General features: G+C 36.2%; 4 protein-coding genes and 1 pseudogene across 5 annotated transcripts; 4 read left to right on the top strand and 1 right to left on the bottom strand.

Moving 5' to 3' along the window:
* The first annotated feature begins 94 nt into the window (after positions 1-94).
* LOC105161245 (Eukaryotic aspartyl protease family protein) lies at positions 95-2,237 on the top strand. The gene has a single exon (XM_011078875.3). The coding sequence runs from the start codon at positions 371-373 to the stop codon at positions 1,847-1,849; it is 1,479 nt and encodes a 492-aa protein (XP_011077177.1). The 5' UTR covers positions 95-370; the 3' UTR covers positions 1,850-2,237.
* A 1,530-nt stretch (positions 2,238-3,767) lies between these two features.
* On the top strand, positions 3,768-7,028 carry LOC105162169 (uncharacterized; annotated as a pseudogene). Its single transcript, XR_016066877.1, has 6 exons — positions 3,768-4,230; positions 4,914-5,105; positions 5,202-5,433; positions 5,547-5,674; positions 6,324-6,546; positions 6,629-7,028. The product of XR_016066877.1 is annotated as an uncharacterized LOC105162169 (transcript).
* Positions 7,029-9,964: 2,936 nt separating this feature from the next.
* LOC105161226 (transcription factor HBP-1b(c38)) lies at positions 9,965-14,347 on the top strand. Its single transcript, XM_011078850.3, has 11 exons — positions 9,965-10,373; positions 10,549-10,655; positions 10,774-10,850; positions 10,944-11,159; positions 11,697-11,774; positions 11,867-11,926; positions 12,615-12,692; positions 12,976-13,033; positions 13,245-13,516; positions 13,610-13,855; positions 13,961-14,347. Exons 1-11 carry the CDS (start codon positions 10,285-10,287, stop codon positions 14,105-14,107), a joined length of 1,428 nt encoding a protein of 475 aa, XP_011077152.2. The 5' UTR covers positions 9,965-10,284; the 3' UTR covers positions 14,108-14,347.
* A 44-nt stretch (positions 14,348-14,391) lies between these two features.
* LOC105161235 (uncharacterized) lies at positions 14,392-15,062 on the bottom strand. Its single transcript, XM_011078862.3, has 2 exons — positions 14,674-15,062; positions 14,392-14,565 (listed from the first exon to the last, which is right to left on the bottom strand). The coding sequence occupies exons 1-2, from the start codon at positions 15,011-15,013 to the stop codon at positions 14,498-14,500; spliced, it is 408 nt and encodes a 135-aa protein (XP_011077164.1). The 5' UTR covers positions 15,014-15,062; the 3' UTR covers positions 14,392-14,497.
* A 1,846-nt stretch (positions 15,063-16,908) lies between these two features.
* Positions 16,909-18,747, top strand: LOC105162158 (protein PLANT CADMIUM RESISTANCE 2-like). The gene is made up of 4 exons (XM_011080130.3): positions 16,909-17,607; positions 17,738-17,809; positions 17,962-18,174; positions 18,580-18,747. The coding sequence occupies exons 1-4, from the start codon at positions 17,358-17,360 to the stop codon at positions 18,654-18,656; spliced, it is 612 nt and encodes a 203-aa protein (XP_011078432.2). The 5' UTR covers positions 16,909-17,357; the 3' UTR covers positions 18,657-18,747.
* The last annotated feature ends 2,993 nt before the right edge of the window (positions 18,748-21,740 follow it).

Raw genomic sequence — 21,740 nt, 5'->3', positions numbered from 1 at the left:
CCGCCTTAATCTGCTCATAATTACCACATCGCCGCTCCCTCCACAATCACTCCTGCCCAAAACCAATAATAAAATTACCTTGTCTAGTTTAAAAGATTGAGATTTATAGTTAATCAAGTCGGGAGACTCTTTTCATGACATTAATCGCAATTGATCTCATGCAAATTAAGTGATCAATGCTATCGCCAAGAATCTATTCTTTCAAATATCTAAACAACATTAAAAATACCAACAAACCTCCTCCTCACATTCAAAGCTTCTCTCTGCTGCTTTCTCCCCCCGCCTGCGTGACTATCTTTATGCCACCTCCCTCTATATAAATTTGCACTGCACACGCCTCCATTTTCATCTCACCTCCTCTTGCGCTGTAATGGGGAAGATGGGCTTTTTCTCTCTTGCCCTTTTTGTTGCGGTTTTCGCCATTTTTGCTTCTCCTGTGCTCTCGAGAACACTCCCCTTCACCTCAAAAGCCGCTCTTCTTGATGTTGCTTCCACACTCTCGAAAACCCAAGATTTGTTCTCACTCAATTCACACAGCGTACTACCCTCGAAGCACCAAGTACGCCACCGACACCCGCCCGTTTCTCCCGACTCCAGCCTTAGTTTCGAGCTGCATCCTCGCTTGTCCGTCCGTGGAACTTCGGAGAAAGACTACGAAACCCTCACATTGGCTAGACTCGCTCGCGACTCGGCCCGGGTTAAATCGATTCAGACTCGGCTAGATCTGGTGAGTTTAGACATAAAGAAAGCAGATCTAACGCCTTTGGAAGTTGAATTTGAGGAACAAAAGCTCGAGGGTCCAGTGATTTCCGGCACGAGTCAAGGCAGCGGCGAGTATTTCTGTAGAGTGGGAGTCGGCAACCCGCCGACTCAAGCTTACATGGTGCTCGACACTGGGAGTGACGTCAACTGGGTGCAATGCGCACCCTGCGCAGACTGTTACCAGCAAGCGGACCCGATTTTCGACCCGAGTCTATCCTCTTCCTTCTCTCCCCTGACGTGCGAAACACAGCAATGCAAGTCGCTCGACGTGTCCGAATGCCGGAACGGCACGTGTCTCTACGAAGTTTCCTATGGCGACGGTTCCTATACCGTCGGAGATTTTGTAACGGAGACTATTACTTTCGGGGGTTCGGCTGCGGTTAACAAAGTAGCCATCGGCTGCGGGCATAACAACGAGGGACTGTTTGTTGGAGCCGCCGGCTTAATTGGCTTAGGCGGCGGCCCGCTATCCTTTCCGTCCCAAATCAATGCTTCCTCCTTTTCTTACTGTCTCGTGGACCGGGACTCCGACTCCGCCTCGACTCTCGAGTTCAACTCGGTTCCGTCTCCTGACGCCGTAACTGCTCCGTTAGTCCGCAATTCGAAGCTTGACACGTTCTATTACGTGGATTTAACGGGAATCAGCGTGGCGGGAGAGCTGCTGCCAATCCCACCGTCGACATTCCAGCTGAACGATAACGGGAACGGCGGAGTGATAGTGGATTCAGGGACGGCCGTGACGAGGCTGCAAACAGAGGCTTACAACTCAATGCGCGACGCCTTCAAAAAGGGGACGAAGGATTTGGCGTCAACAGAGGGGGTGGCACTGTTCGACACGTGCTACGACTTGAGCTCAAGGAAGAGTGTGGAGGTGCCGACGGTGGCGTTCCACTTCGGGAACGGGAAAGAACTGAGTTTACCGGCTAAGAATTACATGATACCGGTAGATTCATCGGGGACTTTCTGTTTCGCATTCGCACCGACGTCGTCATCGCTTGGGATTATAGGGAATGTCCAGCAGCAGGGGACACGTGTCAGTTACGACCTGACTAATTCTCTTATTGGGTTCTCACCCAATAAATGCTAGAAATTGATTGAAAAAGAAAAAAGCAGTGGTGTTAATTTTAATTTATATTATTATGATATTCCTCCTGCTGATTAGATATATATATATATATATATATATGGGGGAAGGAATAGGATTAACTATTTACTTTATTATAAAGTTTTGTTTATTGTAATTGAAGAATTGAGGTAGTTGCTTTTGTGTGGGCCTGACCTTAATAACTGTAAGGCCCAAGGGTTGGGCCCACATGTGGGTGTGGGTGTGGGTGTGGGTGTGGGTGTATGTGTAATTCTTGCAACTCAGTGAACTTACATGTTTCTTTGTTTGTATAGTAGGTAGTAATATTAGTTGTAAGTTGCAAGTTTGATGCGAGATGGTTATTTATGAAATGGTATTGATTCTTGATTAATTAGTGCACAAATTGCCTGCCTTCCTTTGGTATATGTTCATTTCCCTCTTCATTGCCCAAAAGTGCTCCATCTTGTTAACTCAGAATCACAATGTTTGTTGTTGTAATTATCCATATTTTAAATGTCAAATCAATGATCAGAATAGTAATTTATGGTACACCCCCTTAAGCCTTAATATATATAGAAATGTAGCATAAATTACAAGTTGATCCAGTTACTTGGATCTGATTAACCTTTAATTTTGAATACAAAGTATTAATATATTAATTAGGGAAAAATCATGAAAAGCTAACATAATGTTTGGATTCGTTTTCTGAGTGTTTTGTTGTGTTTTATGGAAATAGAGAGAGAAAAATAAAGATAAATAAGTGTGTGTTAGAGATAGTATGTATGTTTGGATTTGTTTTTGGAGATAATTTAAAATAAGTATTATATATTTAATGTTATGTTTTGGGAGACAAAAATAACTATTCATTGTCAAATCATGTTTTTGGAGATAATTTAAAATAAGTATTATATGTTTAATGTTGTATTTTGGGAGACAAAAATTACTATTCATTGTCAAATCATGCATTTTTTATATATATTTATGTATATATGTGTGTATATATATGTATGTTTTTATGCTAAAATAGTTAAAAACACCTAAATAAGGTGTTTTTGAATGATGGCAAACATTGGGTATGTTTTGACTTGTCTCGGAAATAAGTTAGAAATGAAAACAAACATAGTGTAAGCTGCCCTACCCCTTTTTCACTTAATTATTAAAAGTTAAAAAGTTGAAGAAAGAAATGATAGCCGTTACATACATCTTTCAGTTTTCCCTTTCCTTCCCCAAATCCCCCCTTCCTAAACTGCCGCCGCCTTTATCACTTTCCCCAACTCCCTCTTCTTTTCCAGTCACAAAATCTCCAAAACCCTAGCAACATATTTCTTGTGTGTACTCTACGAGACACACTTCCTATCCAGACCAGACCCTACTTCTTCTAAGTCTCTTGTACGCGTTTGCCCAATGACTGACTCTCCTTCTCCGTCGCCGTCGTTTTCCTCGTATGATCTCCCCGCGGAACTGCCGCAACCGTTAATGCTTGCGTGTGCATGTATGTTTCTGCAATAATGTGTGTCTGACAGATAAAGTTTGGATTTTTTTTTTCCGGGGGTGGATTTAAGTAACTTGACCATTCAGCATGGCTTTCTATGGTGATGCTCGTTGAGTTCGATCTTCATATCTTGTGTGTATACCATTATTTTAGAACTATTCCTTAGGATTTTGGTGGGAAATGTTGCAATTTTCAGATTTAGGGTGCCAACTTGGAATTTGAAGAATAAAAAAGAACTATCGAAAAGGAAATGTTGTAATTCCACTACCAGACTCTAAGTTCAGTCAAAAAAATTGACTTGAGAATTTATGCATTAATGAATTTAGTTCCGATATAAAATATGCACAATTAGTACTCTTTGCACTTTAGAAATTCCAATAAATACTTAAAATGATGTTTTTATCTATTGCTGATCATCTTGCAAAATAGATGCAGAATGTTTTGGGCAGCCATTCATATCCTCCGGGAATCTCTCCAACAGCTTCTCGTCACTGGCTGGATGTGTTCTGGTTGCTGATCTTTATGGCACATTTGTGATTTGACAGTGGTAGGTTTTGCTTTTGAGGTTTTTGGTCTTAATAGGTTTAAGAAAAAGGATAGGCTAAGCATTGACAAGTATACTATGGGATTTCTTGAGAATAAGGATGGTCTCACTGAAGATTACTGGCCAGTGTACTCTATTGCTGCCGGTGTTGGAGCAGCTTTGGGGTGGACTTGGTTGTTGTTGCTCGGTTCACGTGCAAATCAAATGACGAAGTTTGCAGTGCACCTTTTGACTGCATATCTTGCTGTTGTCAGTGTGTTATGTTTGGATTAAGCAGTTTAACTGGGTTGTTGCATTTGCTACTGGCGCTGCATTGCAGTTATTGTATATTATATCAATCATTGACAGGTAATCTCCAACACCTTGTTGTGGTTCAAATTTTTGTGAATTTAGCTTTGATTTCATGTCTGAAAATGGTTGAAATAAAATGCTGCCTACAGAATTACCATGACACAGACCTTTCTGCATGATGATTGGTATAGTGTCTGAGTTCACAACTCTGATAACTCTTCTGATTGAATTCGAACATGCATGAAAACTTTTACCTTACAAATTATAAGATATGAAATTCTAGAGTTATGTAAACAAGTTTGATGGTTATTTTCTTTATTGAGCAGCTTATAAACTTTGATCTTTGAGTCGGTGGTCTTAGAGGTTTCTCTCTGTTTACAAATTTGTTTGAGATGTTAACCTTCTAAAATCAACATACTTTAACAGCCGGATGCTTTATTCACAATGTTGGAGAAAATGATAGAATATATTATAATACTTTTCCCATTCCCATGAGTAACCTTTTCTCTCATTCAGGAGATGTATGCATTTCTGAAGTTATTTTAATTATTCACGTATTCAAAGTTGTTATTTTATTTTTATCAAATATATATACATTACTCTACTGACATACGAGGTGTGATTCTTATATGAACATCGATCACCTGATTTGGTCTAAAGTTATCTCTGAGAAAGAGAGGATGATCAGCAAATTTTTCATACATGGTTTTCAGCTTTTATGACTTAGTGTCCTTCTGTAGACTTCCATTTACCATGCTGGTATTACAAGGAGCAGTTAAGATGTACAGAATCTTCCGGAGGTCACAAGAGTAGCATCCATATTTATGCTAGTAATGCTTTTATGGCTAGCCCTTTGTCATTTGGTGCTGCTGGGGTTGTGGCATTAAGTATCGGTGATGCGGCGTTGGTGGCTTCTTGTGATAAGCTGGCAAGTCTTTGCTAGACATGTCTTCTTACTAGGCAGTATTACAGCATAGTTGCTATGAGAACATAAACATTGAACATAGTGCTGTTATATGCAAGCACAGGTGCTGTCCATAAGTTTGTTTTGGACTGGTGCAGTTCTGTGTAATGTCCTCCACGTCATAGTTTCAGGAATGGTCTTTCTTGTTCTCATTCATGGTGGCCGAGAAGCAGCACCAATGCCTCGTAAACCACTGATGAATTCCTTGAGATGTGCTATCACTACTTCTTTTGGCAGCATATGCTATGGGTCTCTCTTTACAGCTGCTATACGAAGTACGAACCCTACACTGGAAGGTTAGTGATCTGGAGTTAATTGATGTCAGTTGAATAAGGAAAATATAGCTACATGTCTTTTCACTTTGGTTTGCTACTGTTACTACTAACAACCAATCTCATGTAATTTGCAGATTAGAGGACTGAGGTCAAAGATTGGCAAGAATGAGTGTTTGCTCTGCTGTGTTGATTTTCTGTTTCATCTAGTAGAATTTTTAGTTTGATGGTTCAACAAGTATGCTTATGTTCAAGTATTTGTTCTACCTATATGGCTACAGTTTGTATCGTTATCTTATTTTATTGTGACATCTTGTGAAGGCACAGATATACCCCTATGCTACTGCTCCGCGTGGACTTTGATTAGTGAGCTGAAATGCTACTACGTGATGTGATGGCTTCAATTCTTTAAATGTTTACTACCGAATGAGGCTAGAGAACATAAGAGAAAGAATTTAAAAAAAAGTATGTGAAATGAATTGGATAGCAGTAGGTACCCCCTATGAAGAGCCTTGATGCCTTGCGAATCTAATTTCGAGATGAGGAGTTAGGCCATCCACCTTGTGGGGAAGACAGTAAGCTCCTTTTGTAACAATATTTTGCCAGTAAAGCCATCCTCAGTTTCCATATCAGCTTGCTCTGTGAAGAAGATTGGGAAGGAGTCGGGAGGAAATAGGCCCTTTCAGCTAACTAAACTTTTTTATCTAGGGATCCCATAATATGGAAGATTTTAGTGTCAGTTCCTACATTTTAATCATCTATTATTAAAGAAATAAGAGGAGATGAATTACTACTTATTCAATGTCATCGCCTGGAGATGTGGATTTGTTGTCCCAACTATCTTGGTTTTGATATTAACTAGGACCCTAAATATATATTTTAACACGTGCTGTTCTGTCCTGATTGCTATTTACAGAAAAAAACTTCAATCATTCAGCAAAGGACGCATGGGAGTTGTTCCAATCAACAGGTGTGGAATCACTTGTAGCCTACGACTGTTCAGGGGCCGTTCTATTGATGGGAACTCTATTGGGTGGGCTTATTGCCGGAACTTGTGCAGCAATTTGGACTTGGATTAATCACCCTGAGCGGGTAGTAATGGTGGGCTCTGCTGCCATGTTGATGGGAATGATCTTGGTAAGCAGCGATGCTATCTCCCCAATACGTTTCCAAAGGATTCGACACCATTGCCGGTCATAATTCATTTTTCTGTTTGCAGGTCGGACTAGCAGTGGTAGTAGTTGAAAGTGCAGTGACATCTATTTATATCTGTTATGCTGAAGACCCGACATTAATAAACAGGTGGGATGCCGTGTTCTTCACCAAGATATTAGAAAAACTACACCAGCGCCTACAGCACAGAAGTTTGCGTCCCAGGGAATTGTTAAGACATAGAGCAGATGAAGAGACACCGGAAGCAGTTCTTCTTGAATTTAACCTTGTCCAAGATCGATAATGTAACTCTTTTCTTGCATTTTAACTTGTATTAAATATTAATTGCTGCATCTTTCCTCCTTCAATGCTGTGTCTCCTCGGTGTCTACCCTTGGTTCCTTATCATATTGTATTATTCACAGTGAAATATTTTACTAAAGTTTAGAACATCAGTTCTGTTTCTTACTTGGGGTTGGAGCCGTTGGAGGAGTTGGATGTTTGTAGTTAGAAAGTCATGCTTTCAGTGCTAGAGCTATCAATAGGATGGGGACATAGATGACGTCAAAAAGCCGCGAGTAATCGTAATCCATAAGCCCAACGCTTTCATGACAAAGTTAATGTGTGATAAAAGGTTGACAAAGTCATGCAACTTGTTCAGCAAAAGGGTCCATTGAGGGTTTGTGGCTTAGATCAAAAGGGGGGTCGATCCAATTTGACCCGAAATCAACAGACGTCTATTTACTATGGGATATAACATATGAACTCATCCAATAATTTATCTGTTTACCTAAAGCTGCGAGTAGTAGCACTTAGCAGCATGAATGCACACTTGTTAAAACAAAAGTTGGCGTAGTAAATAAACAATTAAGTTCAAAATAACATAATAACATTCACATAAATTTTGATAGGGGTAGTAGCCCTTTGGAGAGCAAAAAGACGAAAACACCCTTCCATCGTATGAAAATTACGGAAAGAGGACAAGATCCGCATGTGAATTTACGGGTGTCCAACTCAAGAAAAAAGACCTGGATTATGGGCTGTTGGATCACTTGACAATTATACTTTCAGATACTGCCATGTGAAGTCATTTCATATGGTATGGTGGTACATGCAATTAATGCTATATTCGACCCTATTAAATCCTCTTGATTGAATTCGACCCCATTTTCTAATTTAAACATCAAAGGATTTTAGTTGGAGTCATACCAACAAATCTAATGTGTTTTCTAGTTCTCAAAATCCACTCACATGGAGTTAAGAAAAGTTGCAACCCAACTTAAAAACTACCCTAATATGACCTCACCCATCTTTAACAAATCTAATGTGTTTTCTAATTCTCATGATCCACTCACGAGGAGTTAATAAAAAAAAAAAAGAAGAATGGTCAGAATTTAACAAAATAAATTTTGAAATAACCCTTTTTTCTGCTTAAAGAAGAAAAAAAACATCATAGAACACAGTACAGAAATTTTAAAGAGTGAAGGTTCTATGTATATAAATTTGGAAGTGTTATAATGATGCGTTGTAGCAGGTTCACTATAAAGATAGCCAGCGCCTACGAGGACAGGGAGCGGTGGCGCGGCCGTATGAAACGCAGGCATATATGGGCTGCGGTGGCAGGCAGGTGGTGGTGGGGCCCTTGCACCTGCAGACATATTTGCTGGTGGGTTACTTCCGAGCAAAGCCCTCCTCCGTAATTAATTCTGAATTAATATCTTCTCCTAACGAAATTAAATTTTATTCCTACTCTGAACTCCAATTTCAATGCTCTTTCCATCCCATCTCATCACCATCCCATCATCCTTAATTATGTCCAGAAAATTAAACTCACCCTTCCCCATGACATAGACGCCTCCTTCTACTCTACATCTACACCACAACTTTCTAGGTCATTATTATTAACAACAACAATAATACTATATATTATATGATGTGGTCAAAAATTTAAGGATTGAATTTTATCTTAATTTGCTTGTAATACAATTCAATTGTTTCTAAAATTTAATCCGTTTAATATTGGACTAATAACTTGTTCATAACTCAAATGGCTTTTGTGCAAAAATAATAATAATCTGAGGCATTAATTTGTTGTATGAATTAGAAGAAAAAAGCTGGGAAAGGCAGTTCTGTGTGTTTGAGGTGTGTAAAATGGATTATATTTTTGTCGTTAGTGGGGTGGGGTTCTCTAATACTACTTGTACACAAATAGCTTATCAAACAAAATGACAAAATCTTGAGATTGGATAATCCTGCTACAAACCCCCGTCACCAACACGCCCAACTCTCGTGTTTCACACGTTTTCGGTACATTATAATCTATATTTTTAAAAATTTTACAAAGTCTTTGTCTTTAAATAAAAAGAGTTTTGGGTTGAATAATAAAATAATTAATTTACTTATCTTAAATTAAAAGTTTTAGAATAAAATTACTCAAAATACAGAGATGATCACGATGATTTAATTAATTTGAATAACTAAACAAATTCCATTTCATATTCCTTTAAAATAAATTGGTTATGTTTAATTTTTTAAGTAATATATTTTGATTAAGAATTTAGATGTAAGACACATGTTTTATTTTAGTTTTATCTTGATATTTTTTGTTTTGCATGTTTTAATTTTATGAGAAATTGAAAATATAATAAAAAACTATTATATATATAAATAGTAGTGCCATTCATGTCTTAATTTTTAAAAAGTTTTCGTATCATCATGTCTGTATTGTATTTTATCTGTATTACTGTATTTATATCCATACATCATATCCCAAAAGTATTGGTAAGACTATTATGCATGCTACCAAATCTATCTTGTTAACATACTATTATTGCAGATGGTGTCAAGTTATGATTTTCTCGTGAAAATTTCCTAGTTTTTCACTATGTCGCTAGCATATTATAGTTACTTATTCATATGGGTGCAAAGTTACAATTTTTTATGGTCAAAAGTTATGAATTTTACCTATAAAATTATCCACTAAAGTACTTGTCCTAGCTTATGATGTTGTGCTGTAAAAAGTTATGTTCATGATTTTTGCTTGTTAAGAAAATTTTATACAAGATCAAGTTTGAGCGCAAAATTTATTGTTAAATAGATCGACTTCTCACACTACATACGCAATAGAATCTTACACCATTGTGCTAACCTTTTGAATTTTAAGGTATGGAATTCTACAATTAAGTTGAAGAGTGCAAATTTTATGGACGTGGGTGAATTTGAACAAATAAAGTTTCAAGAATCAAAACAGACAACACAAAAAGAGATTGTATTTGCAAAAGAGGCCCTTGATCAAATAGTAAATTCAAGTATGGGTTCATTGCAAACGAAGTTCTTGGTGGCACGTGACATGGAGCCTCGTGAGAGGGTAGTGGTAGTGCATCTCAGCTTCTGCAAGTTGAGAGACTGAAGGGAAGGGAAGGGAAAGGGGGTCAGAATGTAATAATGAAAAAAGATGGTGGTCGTACCGATGTTTTTAATGAATAAAAGCAACCTTACTTTGATACGCTATCTTCTGTTCAAAAAGATACATCCAAGATTTTATTTCTCAACCTTTTCTTGTTTGAGGCTGCCATTTCTGCTTCCACTCTATTTCTGATTCTCCTACTACCCCTTCTTGTTCAATTTCTTTCGTTTGTGTTCAGGAGAGAGAGAGAGAGAGAGACACACACACACACACACACACACACACACACCCCCACACCACACAGAGTGAACGTGTGAAATGCATAGCTTCAAAGCAGCCTTACCGCAGGGAATTGCTCTCACCAACTCTGATGTGTATTGCCATTCCCACTCACCCTTTTACCTCAGGTGCTCCAAGAAGCTCATCTTTTTGTGTTTATGTTACTATATTGCATGTTTAGATTTATGCAAAGGTAGTTTTTTTTCTTTTGAATGGTTTACGAGGGTCGTAGCTTTTCTGGCCTTATGAACATTGGATGGCCATCTCTGCATGTCTCATTTGGTGTAATTTATGTGAATGTAGAGGTGAAGAAGGTGGCAGAAATGGGCCACGTTTTGGAGATCTTGGGGAGCTTGAGCAGTCAGCTGGACATGCATTCCATCATGATGATGCTGTTAATTTAAGCAGAAGTAATCTTTTCATCTCTTTCTACTTCAACTTATCACGAAAACTTCTCTCTCTCTCTCTCTCTCTGTTTGTTTCTAACAACTTGTGACTAATATAATGCATTTTCTAAATTCATGGTAGGCTCAATATACAATGACATGAAGGCAAGCAATGTTTCTGTTGTGTCTAGTAACTTGCAGTTTGGTGGGCTCAACAATGTGAGCTCTCTTCTTCTTTATCTTCAAAATAAATGAATGTATGTATACGCAACGAATGCATAGTTGACTTGTACCGCATTTTGTTTCTTTCAGAGTTTGGGTTCAGCTGAGATGGTCTCATCAGGAACAGGAGTGGATTCAGGGCATTTCATGTTACCCAAGGGGACAATGGTGAGTGTTGGAGGTGGTGGTGGCGGTGGCGGTGGGGCTTTGGGAAATGGTCACTTTGAGAACTGGGGTGATTCTGGGGTGGTAGCAGACCACAGCCAGCAGACTGACACTTCCACAGATACCGATGACAAAAACCAGGTCCTCCTCCATTTTAGCTTCTTGTTTGTTTTAGAATTTTACATGCTTTGTTATTTATGTGATCTTGAGTCAATTAATGTAATCCTTTAGCAGATTTTAAGCTGGTTTCAACCTGAATGGGTTGAGTTGGTAATAATGGAGATTGCCTTCCGTTATGATGAGAAATTATTAGGGGGATGGAGGGCTTTTAAATAGTTCTTTGAGGTAGAGATCTGGTAGTTCCTTGCCGTTTTGCTCTTCTGTTTTGTGTTTCGGTCCTTCCTATAGTTATTACTAGGTAATCAATGAGAGTTATGTCTGAAACCAGGATTTTGGTGTTGCTGCTTGATTTGGAAACTAGGATAATAAATTCACTGAATTGGCCTTCAACATCAAGATTGTCCGGAAATTATTGGCACAATTTTGGAAGCTTGGGAGAGAGTTTTACTTCCTTACATTCTGTTTTTTTTTCTTTTTTTTTTTTTCCTGTTGTAATAATGTGAAATTCTCGGGAATTATAATGGTTGAGTTAGTTTTGGCTTTGGTTACAAATTTTAGTACCCCGGAGTTCATGATGAAAGATTGATAGTGGTGGACTCGATGGACCAGTCTAAGGGCAAAATTGGGGACCAAAAGGTTTGTTTCTTTGCTCTGTTTTATACGCATTTCTCAAGGGTCCTAACTAGGTAGTTGGAAATGATTTTATTTGCTTTTATTGTCTGTGTCAGGCTCTTCGAAGGCTAGCTCAGAACCGCGAAGCTGCAAAGAAAAGCCGAATGAGGAAAAAGGTAATTGTCGATCTCTTGAATTTTTGAACAAGTACTGATTTTACGAGGCCTGTAACGCGTGGTGTTCAGCTCTAATATGATGATTTACATGAATTCTGCAAATTGTAATAACCAGATATTTTTTGTGTCTGGTTGTCTAGTATTATGCTATGGAATTCCTTTTTCCACTATTCTTATTCTATGCACGTGGTGATATTCACATGTTTTTGCTCCTTGCTCGCAAAAAGTATAGCGTGCAACACTTGCATGAGCTTCTGCCTCCAGGGACCCGTCCTCAAATTTCGAAACACTAATTTGTCATTGTATTCTCCATCATTTCATGGTTTTGTTTCATGTGTGAAAATCGGAGTGCTGTAAGAGAGGTATTGGGTAAGAGCCTTTGTCATTATATAGTTTTGTTTGTTGCTTTATCCACAAAGTGGCGAGAAACCCAATGAACCAATTAACAATCAATATAATTTACAACCATGGGATCTCCTTGGCTTTATTGTAGGTAGATAGCTTCCAGGTTTATATTGGACCACAATGGAGCTCAGTTTTCTGTTTGGTCCATTATGAATTAATGGTAGCTGGTGCTCAGCATTCTTAGTTACATTTTCTTCCTGCTTTCTGCTTTCTTTGTTTCTGATAGCAGTTCAATGGTTTATTTGTGGAGCATTGTTGAAAATAGGCTTATGGTTTTGAATAGGCATATGTTCAACAACTTGAGAACAGTCGGCTAAGGCTTACACAACTCGAGCAGGAGCTGAAAAGAGCACGGCATCAGGTGCTTTCTTGTTGCCATGTCTACCATCTGGTTGAATAACTTGGAAAAGTTATTTGATCATTTAGTTATACATTCACGGCTTGATTTTAGGAAGTAATCCCTTATCACGGCATACAAAATCAAGTGCATAAATTTTTTATGGGCAAATATTTATCAGCTTTAGTACGACTATTGGTTCATTATATGTAACATATAACCTTGATGGAAAATTACTTGTCTTTTATCTGAAGTTGACCTAAATTTGACCCAAGAAATTACTTCCATTACCCCAAAAAAAATGCAGGGCGTCTTTGTCTCATCTGGATTTTCAGCAGACCAGAGTCATTCTGTGGGTGGAACTGGTGAGTGAAGTACTTTTCTGAATCTTTAGGTATATTCTGGAGTTGTTGTTCATGTCAAAAGGCTGCACTCAATTTTTGCCTTCCAGTAGAGTTTTCGGCACCTACTGGATCTTATATCTTAGATCTTCTCATTTTTATGGTTGATTTTTAGTTTAGAAACTCAGAAGTTGTTGATTTGGGGAGTTTGACCCTCTGTTGTCAATGCCTGCAGGGGCTTTGGCATTTGACATAGATTATGCTCGATGGCTGGATGAACATCAACGACTGATCAATGATCTGAGATTAGCTATAAATTCTCATGTGGGTGACAGTGAACTCCGGCTTCTTGTGGATGGAGTCATGTCTCATTATGATGAGATATTCCGTCTTAAGAGCGTTGGTGCAAAGTCAGATGTATTTCACATGCTTTCTGGCATGTGGAAGACTCCTGCTGAAAGGTGTTTCATGTGGTTGGGAGGATTTCGCTGCTCTGAGGTTCTCAAGGTAATTAAATATCATAATTTTCGCTCTATTTCATTTTATCATGTTTAGGAATCCTGTTTCATTCTAATCCATTTTACTTTTTCGGGATTTCAGATTCTTGGAAATCAAATTGAACCTTTAACCGAACAACAGTTGGTGGGCATTTGTAATCTACAGCAATCCTCCCAGCAGGCTGAGGATGCCTTGTCCCAAGGCATGGAAGCTTTACAACAATCACTTGTAGAGACACTTTCCTCCAGTTCTCTTGGACCTCGTAATTCTGGAAATGTTGCCGACTACATGGGGCAGATGGCAATTGCAATGAGCAAGCTTGCCACACTTGAGAATTTCGTCCATCAGGTATGACCATTATTACTGTGTCTAGATTGCAAGATTGCAGCACACCTATAGGATCCTTGATTTTCAGACCAAAAAAATTACAAAGACATACATTTACTCTGACAGGCTGATCTTCTGAGACAGCAGACCTTACGACAACTGCAACGAATCTTGACAACCCGTCAAGCTGCCCGGGCTCTTCTTGCAATTGGTGATTACAAGTCAAGGCTCCGCGCCTTGAGTTCTTTATGGCAAGCACGCCCAAAGGAATGATCTTACCGCATTCAGTGGCCTAGATTCTACTAGACGAATCCTTGACTGCTTGGCAATGTTGTAGATTTCCGTTCATCAATGTAAGTACAGGTTTGCTTTGTGGAACGAGTAGACACCAGGTTAGTGTATCGTTGCCTGTATCTAAGAATTACATCCACTTGTAATTTACTAGTTTCTTAACAATCACTATGAGAAGCAGTTTCTACCTAGGAATATGATTATGCTCATCCCTTGATGGAATTGATTGCATGTTAAAAAGTATTAAAACTGTATTGTTATGATGATAAAGCTATAACGATGCAGCCATCAAAACTTACATTCCATTCCATTCATTTATACACAGGGCAGTTAAAAGTACATATTTCACAGGTTCTGAAAGAATAAAAGAATCTAATTTTCAGTCCAGCTCATCTTTTCCACACCCTTGTATGTTCGTCCTCTTTTGTTCTTCTTCTTTCCTGCAGCCATATTCAAACAGCAAACATGTTTATTACCAAACTTAAATGTTAAGCCTAGACAAAATATTTCTCTTTCAGATTGATCATATTTCACATAAGAGCACATACTTGGTCTGTTTTTCGATCTGGCCTGGGCATTAATTTGTGGTATGAAAACTCCTGTTCCGTTCCCAGTTCTCCACAAATTCAATATCCATGCAGGTGCCGCATGATCCTCCTTGTTCCCGGGCCAACTGTAATAGCCCCTGTCATTTGTAGCACCATAATTCTGGCCTTGTTTTTGCATGTTGGGATTCTTGGTTTCAAATGATTCATCGTCCTCCGCTGTCAGTTGTAAGACTTGTTTTCTGAGCTCCTTATAGAAAACATCATCATCGTATTCAACTTCATCAAATGCGTAAATGGCTGTTTTGTGCAATTCTTGTTGAGAACTGCTTTGAACATCCATGGCAGGAGGTTTTGTGTAGTGATTGACAAATCTTGGTCGTGCTAATGGAGAAATATATAGTGGATAAGTGATCCAAGGAAAAGTTGCATTTGATTGAGGTCAATGTTCAAGGGAAGTGAATGGTCAAGCAAGCCGTCTCCAAGTGGTTACAAATGCTAAGAACATTCCTAATTTTGGAGTTTATAAGTCCACTTTGGGTGTAAAAACGTGTTGAATCGTTTAGATATTAAAATAACTCCAAAATTCTAGAAATAAATAAATCTATATTCTTAATTGGCTTTAATAAAATTCAAAGTAACGACGACTATACCACAGATTAGGCCTGAATAAATTTGATTTCAACCAAAAAAAAAATCTGTAATTCAATTCTAAAAGTAGCAGGAAGATTCATGTCGAAAAATTTGAACCAAGTAAACTTAAAAAATACATTCGATGAAAGGGGAATCTAATACTATTCAGTAAGCAATATGATTTAATGAGAAATTTTTTTTATTCAAATCAGGATTAGCTATATTAAATTAATTATATAGCTTGTATGATATACTTGTCATATGATTGATTATTTTTTTAAAATTGTATATTAATTACACGATAAATATATTATACTTGTCATATCTCTCCAACTTAGAATTTTTCTGATCTAATTTATTGGTGTTAAAAGATTTGTTTGAATCCACGTGTCAACTGTTCCTACATACTTTTAGGTACATACTTTAAGCTTCTATTTCCCTTCATGATCATATAGTCATGTCAAACTTTAGTTGACTAATCAATGTATTCGGCATATCATTAAGCGTTAAGTGACATTTGGAGCATATATATGCATATTTTAACAGTCATTTGACAGCTATCATGGGCTTAATTTGCGTCCAATTAAGTACTAATATTGGAAAAATTCTTATCAAAATTAAATTTAATACAATCAAATTAATCACATGCCAATAATACACTTATCATGTTGATTACTTTTATTTAATTATGCGTTAATTATACAATAAGTATTACATTTATCTAATAATTTGTTCAGGTCTGGCCTCATTAAGTACACTTATAATATATTACCTTTATTTTCTTTGGCAACAATTTGAAAAATAAATTACTTGTGCATTTCATGTACCCAACCATGGAGTCCAAAGGACTAAATCCAGTGTTTGCAATAATGTTATCAGATTCAATGTATAATTTCATGAAAATTCTTCCCATCTGTTCATGATCTCCAAATGGACCTAAAATTTGCTCAACAGACCTCTCAACTACATATAAGGATCACGTTGGTTTCCTGCATTTCTACTTCGTTCAACAAAAGATGGAAATGGAAATGAAGGCAAACAAGAATAGAGACAAGTACGAGGAGGATGATGGGTTTTACAAAGAATTGGAAAGGCGGATTGCTGAATTGATCGTCGAGAATCCTGAGGAAGTGAAGCCATCTTGCAAACTTGCATCATCGGCATCAGTTACCAAGAATTCCTGCAGGGTAATAACTGAGAAGAGTAGTAGTACTAGATTAATGGTGCTGGATGGAAGAAAGTACTACGACTGGTCGGTGTGTGGTAGGAGCAGTGGTGGACGACCTGTATTCTCATACTACCCGTCTTCCAGCTCCAGTGGAACTGGGACTGGGGTGTTCATACCCCTAATTGCTCACAAGTTTGAACGCTCCGCTGCCAACAAATAAGAAAACTGCCCGGAATTTCCTTTCTCTTCAGTTCTTGATCCTGCAACGCATGCACGCACATACACATGTTTGTGTGTGTGTCTTAAATCCACAGCAAATTTGAAGGGTAAAACAAGATTTGTACAGGTATGTTAATAATGGTCTGCGTAATTAAGGAAGAGTTCCATCTTTCATGTCAACACAATAGTTAACTGTGATTGATTTTTTTTTATATAGTTAATAGTGATTTAAAGAAAAAAAAAATAAAAAGTTTCAAATATATGTGACTGATAATGTAATAATTAAACTCATGAAAAATAGAATTAAAATAAACATCAAACTGATGTAGTTATTAAGATCGAAACACACACGTTCTAGCCAAACGACGTATATATTCCAACTTAATTTGATCACAAAACTGTAAGTGTTTCTGATGATCATCTACTTTATTAATTAGCAACTCTTACAAGTTAACATGTAATGATTTGCTTCTGTACATGAAATTTGAAACCTAATATTAGACAAAACCCTCCAAATTTAAGAGAACAAGAAACGGTGAATCAATTAAGATAGGGCAAACAATAAAAATAACATAAATTTATAAAAATAAAAAAGAAAGAAACAGTTACCCGACCAACCTCCAACTGCTACATCCCATGCACCGTTCCCTTCTCAAATACAAAACTCATGAATTCCCTCCTTTCCCATTCATTACGAGACATATATACACCGCAAATACACTCCGTTTTGAAAATGAAAGCGTCTAATTCGCTACCATCAGCCCCACCGGAGCCACCAACAATGGCAGCACCAGCCGCCAGTATTCCAGTGAATCTGCAGTCCTTTCCGCCGGCTCTACACGCCCCTAAACTGGGCCCTCATTCTCCTGTCCCCTGGTCAACCGGCCTGTGTGACTGTTGCGACAACATCAGCGTTTGTGAGCCCTACTTTCTACACACACATAAACCTATACATGTGTTATTACAATAGCTAGTTTCATTATAAAATAAATAAACCCCACTAATAACCTTTAATTTGTAACATTAATTAATTGTTCTAATTCCCAGGTTGCCTGACCTGTTGGTGTCCATGCATAACATTTGGTCGCATTGCAGAAATCGTCGACAGAGGATCAACCTGTACGTAACCCAAACAGGAATACGAAGATTAGACCATACTCTACTTATATATTTCCAGTAAAAATTGCATTTCTCGTCCCACAGATTAGTAGTTATGCGCTTTTAATAATTCGTGGTGTTTAATAATTGTTTATGTACATATATATGTTCAGCCTGTGGAATTAGTGGAGCGTTGTACTCAATGATACTGTGCGTGAGTGGTTGCTCCTGCCTGTACTCCTGCTTCTATCGATCAAAATTACGGGGACAGTATTTCCTGGAGGAAAGGCCATGCACTGATTGCTGCGTGCATTGCTGTTGTGAGACGTGTGCATTATGCCAGGAGTATAGACAGCTCCAGAACCAGGGATTCGACTTGTCTATAGGTACGTACAATCTTTATTTGCTCGCTTGTACATTAATTTTTATCCTCCTATTTTAATATTTTCAAATTAAGTAATATCTTACTAGAAATCGATGGACAACTTTACTTAATTGATTGGTGGGACTTTGTGTGAATTGATTTGTAAGAATAATTATTCCCCGTGGATGCATATATATGTTCAATTTTGGAAAAGACGATGATTAATGATAATTGTTCTGAGTAGTCTTTACTTTTCAAGAATAAGTGAATATTTTTTATTCTTGGGATTTGGCATGAGATATTCCTCTATCTTCTTTCACTGAGATCACGAAACTTTTTCACAAGATCATATAATTTTGTTTTTTCTTTAGAAAAAGAAAGAAAAGAAAAGGTTGAAATGGAAAAATATATATATGAATGTGTGCAGGATGGCATGGGAATTTGGAAAGGCAGAAAGGAACGGGTTGGATGGCTCCACCGGTTCAAGAGGGAATGAAGAGCTAGATATATATATATATATATATAATATTATATGCTTTTTCTACTACAATTATTATTCAGGATTTTTTTCCTTTTGATATTTATCTTATATTAATTCTCCTAATAAATTCACATATAATTAATTGATTGACGATGAGATAAACCGAAAATTACATGGATTTGACATTATATGCGCCTGGAATGAAATATCTTTTTCTGCTTTACTTTGCTTCCTATTCTTCCTTTGTAAGAAAGAATAGCATGCAGGGCGTGTTGGTGTGGTACATGATTCACCTGCAACTTGACATTCAATAATTTTCAAACTACTCACATATATACAAATTATTATTTTCTAATTGTTATAATTTTATTGAATTAATTAGAGCCAATCATATTAATTTTAAGATGTAGTTGAATCTACGTTAACAATTTTATTTAAGGTCAATTATTGATTTACTGAAATAAATCTTTTTTTAGAAAAACAATCGAAAATTTTAAGGTCTGGGAAATTCCGGGCCGACTTTGCCTTTTTAATTTGTGGATAGCATCAAATATTGTTGGATAATATATGATGATGATTCTTTCTTGCTCAATATTCCATACACACACATAGTTATAATATATGCACATATGATCTGCTCATGTAATATTTAGTTTGCAACTTCTAATTTGATCATAATCTTTAACTTGAAGTTGGTGTTTGCTAACTCTTAGATCCGATTTTCAGATACACTTTTAACGTGTGAAATTGACACTTGTTGTCGTTTCTGCCTTTTCAAGAGAAAAACCACATATTCCCTTCTTTTTTCAAAAATCCAATGGAGAAAAAGGACCATCTCTATAAATTGATATGTATATCTATAAACTTTTTAATTGTCTTAAGTTGATCTTATTTTTTGAACCATCACTAAGATACTTATTATATGATTAGTGTATAATTTACAAAATTGATAGATCAAATTACAAGTGTACCACACTTATTACGTATGATTAATTTAAATCGATCAAACCTGATTCGGATAGAAAAAGATTTCTTACAACCAAAGGTGTGTGGGAACCTAAAGAGCCGAGCAATAATAATATCATTTGGTTGACCTAAATTGTTTGGGAAAAATACATAGAATATCCAAAGGACAGTATAAGGGTTGGAAAGACGTATGTAGGTTTTCAAGAATCGGATGTATGTACGTATGTATGTATGTATGTGGGTAAGAGATGAGCTGACATTTGGATTCCTCGTGTTCTCATCTTACATGGTCAAAAAGAATGAAAAGAATAAAGACATTTTGGTGCCTACCTATTTTGCCTGTACTTGCAAGATTTTATTCTCTCTCTCTCTCTCTCTATATATATATATATAATAATTATACAAAGAAAACTTTTGCATTTTACTTATCAAAAAATACCTTTGTCTTAATTAATAACTAATTCATAACCCAAGTTCATGCATTTATACGATAAGTATATTCTAAATTTTGATTACAGCCAAAATTCTTGACAAATGATTTCATTACCTAATTTAATATGTACTGTATATTCGTCAACGTGTTCTATTGTTTAATTAATAATGGGTTATTTATTTAGTAATGTCCAAACAAAAATGCGTAAGTTAGAATGTAGATACTATTAAATAAAATTATGATTAACATATAATCATATGATTCAGTCCTTAATTATAATCATAAGAAATAGGACAGTAGCATTTTCCAGTAGAGGGAACATTGAACAAATTTGTTGGTGACAGGAGATGTTGTGGGGGACAATCTGAAATTAGGTTGTCTGTTTTTTGACTTTGAGATCCGACGGACATGTTTGTAAAAAAATATTTCAATTAGTATTTCATATTTATGTTTTTAAAAATATTAAAAATATATATATTTAATTTAATAATGCTCCCACTAAATAATATAATTGTTCATTCATCACGATAACTAAATTTATATGATTGCAAAAAATAATTATTTTATTAATTAATCAAATAATAATATGTGAGTGAAATAATATAATTAGATGATATATTAAATATATGAAAGGGTAGATTTAATTATTGTTAAAATTAAAATTATTTGAAAACTCCGGTATCAACTCTAAATATACAATTTTAAAAATAAATTAAAAACGGTAAAGTTGAATTAGATTATTATAATAAGGATAAAGTAGTCAAAAATAAAATTAAATTTATTTACAAAAAAGCCAAAACAGCTTTCCGAAAATATTTTTTTCTTAATTATTTCAAAAGTAAAAGCTGACATTTCAAACACTTCAAAAATACTTTTAAAGAGTTACAAGTTAAAAAACATCTTTTTAAAGTGGTCGCAAATACTCTCAAGATATCTATCACTAGCTTGTTTGTTTAATAATGTAGCTACCTTCTGGCTTACAATAATTAATGTCATTGCACAGCTACAATTATTGTCATATGTGCCATATTAATTAACTTTTTTGGGTTGCGCCCACAATGTTACATGTACGTCCATCCAATTATTGTAAAATGTCGTGAAATTTGATGAGGATCGCACGCCACATTTGACCTTATGTAACCCACTTAATTTTCTCCTTCCCATCAATTCTAATTTTTCTATTCGCCCTTCCACTTTTCTTTTTGTTTGTTTTTATTTCTAATGTTTTTCACAAAATTTTGTAATTGTGGGGTCTTAGATTTAAGTCTTATAAGAAAATTATTGTTGAGTAATTGTTAATTATTTATACATATCTTGAGTTATAAGTATTTTTAAGTTGATTCTTGAAAATAATAGCCATTCTTTAAAATAAATTAATTTCATACACGCACCGCGCCTAGTTATACTGCTAACTTTTAAATATTATTAAGGGTAAATTACAATGATCTTTTTTTAAATTTGGCATAATTATGAATATCCTCTTATTGTTTGAAAAATTACAAATACCCCTTGATATTTATGTAATTCTTGAATTGAGGTATGAAATTGTCACTATGTCCTTATTGTAATTTTCTTTTAGAAAAAATTAAAAAATTTGAAGAAGTGGATGAAAAGTTTGAAAAATTATAAAAAAATTATTCACTTAGTCAATAAAAAAAATTAAAAAATAAATAAAAATATAATCCTTAGTCCACAACGGCATTTTGGT

The sequence above is a fragment of the Sesamum indicum genome, linkage group LG1, assembly GCF_026168435.1.
Source record: "Sesamum indicum cultivar Baizhima isolate 11 linkage group LG1, ASM2616843v1, whole genome shotgun sequence".
NCBI classification, from domain to species: Eukaryota; Viridiplantae; Streptophyta; class Magnoliopsida; order Lamiales; family Pedaliaceae; genus Sesamum; species Sesamum indicum.
This window is presented reverse-complemented; position numbering and strand designations above follow the sequence as displayed.

What these genes read in the sequence shown, in the direction of transcription:
- LOC105161245 (XM_011078875.3), top strand. Translation starts at nt 371, where the DNA reads ATGGGGAAGATGGGCTTTTTCTCTCTTGCCCTTTTTGTTGCGGTTTTC.
- LOC105161226 (XM_011078850.3), top strand. Translation starts at nt 10,285, where the DNA reads ATGCATAGCTTCAAAGCAGCCTTACCGCAGGGAATTGCTCTCACCAAC. An exon ending in CACTCACCCTTTTACCTCAG is followed by an intron (nt 10,374 to 10,548) that starts GTGCTCCAAGAA and finishes ATGTGAATGTAG; the next exon opens with AGGTGAAGAAGGTGGCAGAA. An exon ending in GCAAAATTGGGGACCAAAAG is followed by an intron (nt 11,775 to 11,866) that starts GTTTGTTTCTTT and finishes TGTCTGTGTCAG; the next exon opens with GCTCTTCGAAGGCTAGCTCA.
- LOC105161235 (XM_011078862.3), bottom strand. Translation starts at nt 15,013, where the DNA reads ATGGATGTTCAAAGCAGTTCTCAACAAGAATTGCACAAAACAGCCATT. An exon ending in CAGATCGAAAAACAGACCAA is followed by an intron (nt 14,566 to 14,673) that starts GTATGTGCTCTT and finishes ATATGGCTGCAG; the next exon opens with GAAAGAAGAAGAACAAAAGA.
- LOC105162158 (XM_011080130.3), top strand. Translation starts at nt 17,358, where the DNA reads ATGAATTCCCTCCTTTCCCATTCATTACGAGACATATATACACCGCAA. An exon ending in TTGCGACAACATCAGCGTTT is followed by an intron (nt 17,608 to 17,737) that starts GTGAGCCCTACT and finishes TCTAATTCCCAG; the next exon opens with GTTGCCTGACCTGTTGGTGT. An exon ending in CGTCGACAGAGGATCAACCT is followed by an intron (nt 17,810 to 17,961) that starts GTACGTAACCCA and finishes ATATATGTTCAG; the next exon opens with CCTGTGGAATTAGTGGAGCG.